This window comes from Nymphaea colorata, chromosome 4 (assembly GCF_008831285.2).
Source record: "Nymphaea colorata isolate Beijing-Zhang1983 chromosome 4, ASM883128v2, whole genome shotgun sequence".
Lineage (NCBI taxonomy): Eukaryota > Viridiplantae > Streptophyta > Magnoliopsida > Nymphaeales > Nymphaeaceae > Nymphaea > Nymphaea colorata.
Window position 1 is genome coordinate 1430913 of NC_045141.1, and position 10245 is coordinate 1441157.

The 10245-nt window shown below is 37.7% G+C and overlaps 1 protein-coding gene across 10 annotated transcripts; it reads left to right on the forward strand.

Moving 5' to 3' along the window:
- Positions 1-958: 958 nt before the first annotated feature.
- Positions 959-9719, forward strand: LOC116252530 (zinc finger BED domain-containing protein RICESLEEPER 2-like). Of its 10 annotated transcripts, none has more exons than XR_007573177.1 (9): positions 959-1206; positions 1323-1458; positions 1557-1723; positions 3790-3864; positions 7263-7580; positions 7660-7714; positions 7788-7859; positions 7976-8566; positions 9412-9719. XR_007573177.1 is itself a non-coding variant. In XM_031626851.2 (9 exons), the coding sequence occupies exon 5, from the start codon at positions 6084-6086 to the stop codon at positions 7137-7139; it is 1056 nt and encodes a 351-aa protein (XP_031482711.1). In that variant the 5' UTR covers positions 959-1206; positions 1323-1458; positions 1557-1723; positions 3790-3864; positions 5464-6083; the 3' UTR covers positions 7140-7580; positions 7660-7714; positions 7788-7859; positions 7953-8566; positions 9412-9719. The 10 variants fall into 10 exon arrangements, 8 of the variants coding, with proteins under 8 accessions (XP_031482711.1, XP_031482708.1, XP_049933309.1 ...); XM_031626851.2 differs by having other exon boundaries at positions 5464-7580; positions 7953-8566; XM_031626848.2 differs by having other exon boundaries at positions 5464-7580.
- Positions 9720-10245: the final 526 nt, after the last annotated feature.

Here is a 10245-nt window from a genome sequence, read left to right on the forward strand (position 1 = left end):
TTCAGCAGAACATATTAAGCTGTCGTGCCAAATGTAAAGGATGAGAATAAATGTTAGTATCACAAAGTTGACACAAGGAACCCCGTGCCCATGAAAAGTACAAATTAACAAGGAAGAAAGAATCTCCGATTAAATTAAATACATTGTGTATCTAACTTATATGAATGATGCTGGCACTTCATGTGCAGAAAACGAGATTTTCGTGAATTAAATAAAGTAACAATATTACCAATAACAATTTCCTAGTTACCAACCAGGGTAAATTGCACGGCTATGAAAAAGGGTCTAAAACAGAAAAGTAAGACACTATTACAACAGGAAGATGTCAAGTGTTAAAGATCCAAAACCACAAGTTGTCTCCGAGTTCTAGCGTCTTGAGTAAAGCCAACTACTCTAACATGAAAATCTATGAGACTGTTCAACTGAAACATGACGGTCCTCAAGGCTCGTGCTCCACATTTAAATGCTCGAATAGGTAAGGAATGGGAGATATCAAAGAAATTACACGCCTGCCGACATGCATACGTCAAAAAGTAAAACTTGCCACATGCATTTCATTTTCAGTTTCACGTGGGATTTGTATATGCGCATACAAGAATGGTTAAATACCCAATTCGGGGCTGCATTGTGCAAAGTTAGCTAGATTCAACTTCATAGCGCCCCCCCACCCCATGCAGCTTTATGAAGGCTTCTGCCCATATCAACACCTTCAAATAAGTTTCTGGCCAATATAATACAAGGTTCAAAAACCAAAACCAATCAGCTGGAACACATGAATCAGCAACTTTTTATAATGATTAATGATGGGCCTTCATTTGGCTTGTTTGTTTTGCTAGATGACTGCATTGATCTTGTTAATAAATTAATTAAATCATTTATCATTGAGAAAAACAATACATATGTATACTATATATAAGCGCTGCGGGCCGTCCTATTCCGTTTTATCGATTGTCCACGATGCGTTTTATTTAAGCAAAACACTCGTTCACCCGCCGGAGCCCCTGGGTTCTCGAAAACACAGCAGAGGCATTCGTGACTCCCCTCCAACGCTCGCTTCCCCTGCGCTCCCCGAATGCTCGCCCCTACACTTCCCGACGACGAACAGCGGTGGCGATGCCTGAAATTTCGTCGACGGTGACCACACGGCTCGGCCCTACGCTTGCCTCCCCTGCGCCCCCCTACACTGTCGCCGGCGTCGCTTTTTTTGTTATGCCCCTTTTCACTCTGCTTTTTCTGCTATGCCCCTTTCCACTCTTCCAATCCCGTCTCTTTTTACCGTGTCAATCCATCTCACCCATATTCCCCCTTGTGGGATTGAGCAGGCTGCGCGCCGCGGAGAAGCCCATTGCTCCATCCTCTGCACCAGCCCTTGGCGCTAGGAAGCATGCGGTGGTAAGACGGAGACAAAGACCCACCATTTTTAGGTGCCGACACCAAGTCACTCTCCAATTTTGAAATGTACCTCACTGTTTCCACCACATTTTAGTTTGTCACATTTTAGTTTGTCAATCCATCTGACCCATCGGCCATCTTCCTTGATGGAATGGTCGGTGCAGCGGAACCGCCTGTGTCCTCGCAGCAAGCTCACCAGCGGCGTCTCCAACCTGTGTGAAGAGGCAGCAACAACACCAACTGATTCTGAACTGAATGAAAGAAGAGGAAGAAGAAAAAAAAAGGAAAAGCATATTATTCATGGGTTTGCTTTTGGGAGGCACCGGCTACGGTAATTTCATGATTAACCCCTAGAGATCATTTCCGAATCCCAACATCGTAATCACAGAGATTTTTTTTAGTTTAATCCGGTAACTTTAAGTGGACTTTCTTGTAGTTACGTGATGAAATCTCTCACTTGGCCATGAGACGTAACTTTAAGTGGACTTTCTTGTAGTTACGTGATGAAATCTCTCACTTGGCCATGAGACACTTCAGTTTGCGTGAGTTTTTTTTTTTTTTTTTAGTTATGTAGTTTTCTATAATTGGTTTGTCTATCCTAACTTGAATCTTGTTCAAGGTAATCTTGTTCAAGGTTTGGTTTTCCATTCAATGGTTTTTCATGATAACTTTTTAAATATATCTTAGTCTCATATAGGCTATAAGCAAATCTTTAGTTATTCTCTTAATTAAGGGACCTATTGCCAGGCATGTATTAAACTAAGATTTTATTTTTCTCAATTATTTCATGGACATAATGGTATTTCACCATTATATGTTTACTCTTTGAGCTAACAATTTTATTTTTCATAAGTGATATCGTTGCTTGATTATCACAGTATAATTGAACTGGTCCATGATTAACATTTAATTTCAAATCTTTCAGAAACCGATTTATCTATACAGTAAAGATAGTTGCAACATTACATGTTACATACTCTGCTTCTTATGTGTGCTGAGCAACACATCCTTATTTCTTACAGGACCAAGCTATTGCACTGCCTCCAAAACGAAAAACGTATCAAAATGTGAACTTACTGTCGTTTTTACAGCTAGCAAAATCTGCATCGGTATGACCAACTAAAGTTAATTAGGGCTGCACAACGTGTTGAGCTACTCGAGCTCGACTCGTTTAAGCTCGACTCGTAAGTTAAACGAGCTGCTTCATTAGTTAAACGAGTCGAGCTCGAGTTCACTCTACAGGACTCGTTAAAGCTCGACTCGGCTCGATTAAAAACCGGTATAGGCTTCAGCTGTCCCGGTTCAGGCTTCAGCTGTCTCACTTTCCTAAGGCGGAAAAAAAAAACGTTTAGGTTAGGGTTTCTTACTTTTTTTCTTTCTTTTTTTCGTTCTCCCTCTTTCCGTCGACTCTCCCTCTCTCTCTCGGTCTCTCCAGTCTCCATCGACCGTCGTCTCCGACCGAACAGTCCGACTTCTCTTCTCTTCTCCGCCTGAGGCCCGTGCTCTGCGCTGCTGCCGCTGCCGCCGTGCTTGTGCTCTTCTTCCCCGTAGGCAAATGAGTGGTAAAAACATCATTTCCTTTTTCCACTCGAAAACAGAATCTAGGGACAGAGTTCTAACAGATTTTGAGGTCTACCTTGTCGAACTTTCCTTTAAAGTCATGATTTCACGAAACACATCGCTAGATTTTCGTGAAACGTGAAATTGAAGATGGCATATTTCAATTAGTTCCCGAGTCATACAACTATAATCAGTGAAACAACTTCGCTTTCAGCTTTCTTCCGCTCCTTTCTGCGAAAAGGAAATGCCACCAAATATTTCTTCCGCTCCTTTCTCCTTACAATCTTACATACATGGTATAGATATTACTTTGTCGTATCATCCTCCGATTCAGATTGGTCAGTACAGATTTTTACCCTTTTGATACTTGCTAGTCTATGATACTTTACAGAGCCTGGATATCTGCTTTATAATTTATATTCCATTCTTTATTAAATGATTCTCTCTACTGTTCTGTTTTTGTTTTGTTTCATGTTATTCTTATGTCTTTGGCAATTGGGTTGAACATATGCATGATGCGGTGGTTGATCAAAATGCTAGCTCAAATGCTATCTCTCCTTGTGCTTGATTGGTGCTTAATGCTAAGATTTGATTTCCTGATACTATCTCAGCTTGATGGTAAATGTCCTATGCCTTAGTTCTGTTTGTTATACGACAGTTCAATGGTCAAGGTCTTCCAGCTTATTTTACGGCAGATGTTTGGCGTTTATTTTGCAACTTATTTATTTAAAAATTTACCCAAGCTACATGCTTTGTTCTAAATGACTGGAACATTAAATTATTGAGTTCACCTGATATATTGACCATGCATCTTTTGTCAAATGTAAATGAACTCAGGTGCTTCTTTTTGGGGGGCAAGTTATATCATGTAAAAATGACCGTCGTGAAGAATTGCTTTTCATGAGCAACAAGGTAATATATCTGTTGGTTCTAACAGAGAAATGATGCTTACACTTTGATAAGTATTTCTGCTAACAAGCTCTCATGATAAAGAGTTCATCTGTCATTAGTATATATCATTTGGTCGGCAATGTATCTGGGCATTGTTAAGAAGCATTGAAAATGACAGGAGAGATGAACTTTTAAAAACATCTCAACAAAAAAGGGCATCAGACCCTTTTTTGAAAACAGAGCTGTATCATAAGATATGGCTCTTTCAACTGTATCGTAAGATATGTGGGCTGTATCGTAAGATATGTAATACGGGTAAGATATACATGCCTTTTTTGTATCGTGCCCATATCGTAAGATACAGATAACACTGGTTTCTATATTATGATTTGCAAGAACTACCAAAAAAAGGTTTAAATGAAACCTCTCTATAATCTTTGTTTTCTTAATATTGAATCTTAATGTAAGGCTACAGCATGTGCTTTGTGCTGATATATGCTCATCATATGATGTGTGATGCACCATTTAGTTTCTGAACTTTTTCATGCTAGGTTATTCTCATGTTGATTGTCTCTAAAAGGATGGTTGGCTTTTAATTCACAAAGCTTTTCATGGATTAGACTTTCTTGATTTTCTGACCTTCATATTCTTGTTCCCTGTTTTTTCTTCCACACAGTTCTGGCTTTAAGCGTTACTTTTTTTACATTTATCAATATTAAGACATTTTAACTACTCACCTTTAGATTTACTCTCATCATTCCCATGTATTGCCTACGTTCTCAGTGGCTTTTGCTTTGGAGGGTCATGGTTTATATGGCCTGTGCTATGCACTCCACTTTCATGAGCATTTATCAACGTTAGGACATTTTGACTACTCACCTTTAGATTTATTCTCAAAATTTCCATGTATTGCCTATGTTCTCAGTGGCTTTTGCTTTGGAGTTCACGGTTTATATGGCATGTGCTGTGCACTCCACTTTCATAAGCTTTCATTTAGACATGGAAGGGTCATTCAGGATAATGTTCAGAGCCATGATGGCCAAGGGAAGGGAAAGAAATTTCGTAATTTAATTCCTTTTCAGAGGCAGATTGTAAGTTTCATTGTACCATGCTCTCCAAGGTCCAAGCCTTCTTAGAACAAAAGCACCAGCTTTGAGAATGAGTGATTGCTCTTCTCCAATATTTACTGTCCAACCGAAGATCAGACAACCGATACATTCCAGTTATTAAACAGGGTATATTGTAGGTCGCTGCATAACTGATACATTTCAGCAGTAAAAAGTTTACTGTTTTTATTTTTCAATATTTGATGAATCATCTTAGTTTTCCTAAGTTACAGAACTGCCTGTTTATGCCATATAATCATGGTCTAAAATATGGATGACATATGTAGTGCTACCTGTTTATGCCATATAATCTGGACCTGGTCTAGTTCAAGCTCTCTCTCTCTCTCTACATATATATATATATATATATATATATATCTATATATATATATATATATATATATATATGGATGTCTTCTTTTGGTATTCCCTTAAATTGTAAGGATGTCTTCTATTGCCTATTGGTATTCCCTTAGATTGTGATATGTTTCTGTTAAATTTCATGTTCAAATAGGAGAATAGCTTGAGCAGGAGGGAAAAACACTAGTTTGAAGAATGACAAATTTAGGAAGAAATATCATTGATAAGGGCAAACAAGTATGTGATTCGACACAAAGTTCAGATGATGTCCTAATCGGAGTACATTCCTCTAATGAAACTCCTATGGATTTGCAAGACACTGAAAATGAAGGAGTTTCAATAGATGCTCCTGAAGTACGTATAAGTGGTGCAAAAAGATGAAGGTCAAAGACTTCATCAATATGGAATGATTTCGACGAGGCCATCATAAATGGTATCAAAAAAGGAAAATGTAAGTACTTCTATACACTATTTTTGATAAGTGCAGGAGGATCTACATCATCAATGGGAAGACACAAATGTTTGACACGTTTTGCTAACAAAAAGCAAACGATTTTAAGTTTTAAATCTGGGAATACTTCAGATGTCACGAAGAAGCTTATGGAAATGGGTTCCAACATCGATGCTTAGGCAATAAGAGAGATAATTGCAAAACTAGTGGCAACCGGAGAACATGCTTTTTCCATAGTGGATAATTGTTGGTTTAGATTCCTTCTTAGGCTTGGTTTTTCTAATTGGGTGCCAATTTCAAGAACGACAGTTAAGAGAGATGTTATGAAATTATATGAAGATGAAAAGAAAAAATTGCTTCTTGTCTTGAAGGGTGTTGATAAGATTGCTTTGACTACAGATATGTGGACGTCAAACCAACAATTTGGATATATGGCATTAACAGCACATTTCATTGATAAAGAGTGGAATATGCAACAACGTATCATCAACTTTACCGAAGTTGAGCCACCTCATACTGGGTTAGTTTTAGCAAATGTAATTGCTAAGCATCTTGAAGAGTGGAAGATTAAAAAAATAATAATATCCATTACAGTTGACAACGCTTCATCAAACGATGTTCTTGTTAGAAAATTAAAAGAGAACATGAAAAAAAGTGGCATCAGCTTGTATTATGGAGGTAAATTTTTTCATGTGCGATGTTGTGCACATATTTTGAATCTGATAGTACAAGATGGATTGAGTGCCATTAAAGATGAAATCATTAGCATTAGAGATGCAGTTAAATATATCAAAGTGTCACCTTCAAGACTCCATGGTTTTGCAGCTGCAGCTAGAGAGTTGGATCTTTCAACGACAAAGAAGTTAGTGTTAGATGTATCAACTCGATGGAATTCAACATATTTTATGTTGGAAACAGCTCTTGCATATAAAGATGCTTTTGCAAGATATAGCATGGAAGCCCTAGGTTTTGTTTGGTTGCTTGGACCTGAGGATTGGGAAAAAATAGCAGTGATATGTGATTTTCTTCAGGTTTTTTATGATGTATCCACCTTATTTTCTGGGTCATCTTACGCAACAGCAAACTTATATTTTCTTGAAATTTGGAGAGTTCAAGAAATATTGCAGGAAAAGGTTGAAAATGAAGGTGGGTTTATGAAGGCAATGGCAGTGAAAATGAAGGAGAATTTTGATAAATATTGGAAATCTTGTAACTTGTTAATGATTATTGCATCCATATTAGATCCACGCGTGAAACTCACATTATCAGAATTTGTCTTTTCAAGAATTTACCAGTCAAGAGAAGAAAGGGAAGAACAAATGCAAATGATAAAACAATCTTTACAAGATGTTTATGAAAGTTACATCCAAAAAAATTAAGTGGATGTCAATATTTTTACTGCATCAACTACTTCCTCTAGTATTCAAGGTCGAGACACCCCACGTGGTGGAAGAAAGCTATTTTTTAAGTTCTTAGGTAAAGCTGAGAATGTTGCTTTTCAGGTCATCAAATCTGAGATAGACACATATTTGGAGGATGGATTGATTAAACATGATGATAATGATGGTGATGAAGATTCTTTCAATATTTTGCAATGGTGGAAGGATAAGGAATCTAAGTATCGAATTCTTTCACAAATGGCACGTGATCTGTTGTCAATTCCAATAACTTCTGTTGCTTCAGAAAAAGCTTTCAGTACAGGAGGTCGAATTGTTAATGATAGTCGTAGTTCATTGATGCCAAAAACAGTTGAAGCTTTGGTTTGTTTGGGTAATTGGGTAAAGAATGATGGTGATCCAATGCATGAAGTTTTAACAAAAGTAAGTATGTTTTGAAGAAATTGTATTCATTAACTATTTTGTGAATAATTTGTTAATTGACAACTTGTATTTCTTTCAGGTTGAGGATGAATAAAGTGAATATATACCATTAGAATGATTCAAGTTGTCTCTTGGTAATGTTTTTTTTTTTCGTTGTTTAGTTTTCTTCTTTTTCTTGATCTAATGTGATTCTAGTTTTTGTTTCAGTTGCCTCTTGTAGTTTTCTGTTTTGCTGTCCAATGTTCATGATTTCATGTGTGTGAAGAGCTTCTATATGAAGTGAGTATGTGAATTCGAGTTAGTGATACCGTTTCTTAACTTTCCTTTACCTCTTAAAAGCAGTATTTTAAATTTGGCAATAATGTTGCATAGCCTTTTTTTTGTATGTTATTCAGGAGGTGGCTGTTATTGTGGCTAGAGGAAGGGATGATTCATTTTCAAGTTTTGGTTCCTCGAGAGTTGAGAGGAGAGAGGGTTCTCAAAACATTTGTTCACATATTTTTACATACTTATGAACAAACTAATGTACTATTGCTTGAAATTCTGTGGTTGTAGTCCAATTAAACATGATAAAAAAGTCCATGGATTCTTGGACATCTAGTTGCAATCTATTATCAATTTGCTGCAATAAAAATCATGTTGCTTCATGCTTGTGGGCTGCATTTGGTCATTCTTGCACTCTTTTGATGACTCTTGGTGTAGGTAGAAAGTTAGAATTTTGAATATGATATCTGTTCAGTCTTCAGTTGTATCTCCACCACCTTATCATGCAAACGTTTTGTCATTTTGTATTTGCAAGGTTTATTTCCAGCAGTTCCATTTTTCATGCCTGATGCCCCTGATGTTAGCTATTAACATTAGTTACAAGGCACCTGATAAACTTCCTAGTTTTGACTTTGTGCTCAGTTTCATTTGCGAGAAGACGCGCGTTTTCTTGTTGCATTTGGTGCTCAAAATTCCGTGATTGTTGTTGGCATGGATGGGAGGTAAGATTCGGCTTATTCTTAACTGTTCATGTTTCACCGAAAGAGATCATTGTTTCTTTCAATTTTTTTTTTTTTTTGGGGGGGGGGGATGATTCTTTGTATTGCGTAGATTGATACCTACAGTATGAAGTTTTTTCAGGATTAGCTAGTTCTAATATTAGATGGCTTTCATGCTTTTCTTTGTATTAGAATTTAGAATAGTCATACGTACAACTGTGATGTTCTTTGAGGATTAGCTAGTTTTGATCTATATGTTTTTCGTGTTTGTGATGCTCTGTACAGAGTGATTCTACAGGTGGGATGCATCCACATGTTAAACGTAGGATTGAATAAATGATCATTTTGTATGTCTTCAAGATGGACAAAGTGAAGGGTTGCATGTCATCCTCTTTTTCCGGACTATTTCATGCTTCTCTCCTTCCTAATTTTGCTTGTCTAGCTGCTTACCTATACCCTATTAAATAACTTTAATGGAAGAAGCTTCTTCAAATGTGCATATCGATTAAGGGTCCATGGTGAAATGTGAGGAAGGAGTTGGATGTGCATCTCAGGGCAAGGTCCATGGACCATGGAAGTTAAAAAAATTTATTACCTAATGCTATATTTTGGTGCATGACATTTGGAAATTCTTTTGTTAGCCATGTTAAAGGCATGAAAGCTTTTCCTTTCTATATGTTGCCTTAAGAAAAAAATTGTCTTTTCCAGCAAGAAGGTTTTAATCTTTGGAATCACATACCAATGTTGTGGTGCTCTTATCATGACGTTCTTTTTTCTGTGCTGTGATCCTACAAATATGCCATTGTTTTTATGTAATCTCTGTTTACCTGGATCTTTCCTTGTGACAGCTTCTATAGGTGCACTTTTGATGCGGTGAACGGTGGGGAGATGTTGCAGTAGCCAGCAGGAGTATTTCCGGTTTCTAAAATCTGACAGCAAACATAAAGGGGGCTGATCTCTCCTTATTCTCTGTTTCCCTTGTCTGTAAATATGACTAATCTGTAAACGTGTGCATAGTGTCACGCCATATTGCACCAGACATGAAATTAGCATGCTTTCTCTTTTATATTCTCTTGGCATTCATTTGGATTTTCTCCCATTGTCACTTTGTTGGTATGAGAGCTGTAAGACATAATAAATTGCAGTTTTCCTTTTACAGGGTCTTACTCTTCTTGTCTTTGCAATTGGTGTTGGCCTCAGTACATTTGATAAAGCATCTGTAAGTGCCTGAGTTTCCTACAATCGTCAAAATTTGATGGTGATGGTTACAATCTGCTTCCTGTTGGATCATGGTGTCCACCTCCATGTGCTATGGTGATTGCCTTGGCAATGCTGGCTCGTGACGAGTTGGGCATGACCTATGGACTATGGTGATGTTCTGGCCACAGACGTGAGACGTTCTTGTAAATTTGCTACTATGAAGCATTTGTAGGTGTCAAATGATGTTAATATATGGTGTCGAGTTAATAGAGCTTAAACGAGTTGTTCTTGCGTCTGTGACCTCTTCAAGAACAAACGAGTTTATCGAGCTTAATCGAGTCGAGTTCGAGCTCAACTCATGACTATCGAGTCGAGTTCGAGCTATTGTAGTCGAGTTATTGTCGAGCTCGAGTCGAGCTCGAGTCGAGTCGAGCCGAGCTCGAGTCGAGTCGAGCTCGAGTCGAGTCGAGCCGAGCTCGAGT

Coding starts and splice junctions, on each gene's coding strand:
- LOC116252530 (XM_031626849.2), top strand. CDS start 6,084: ATGAAATTATATGAAGATGAAAAGAAAAAATTGCTTCTTGTCTTGAAG.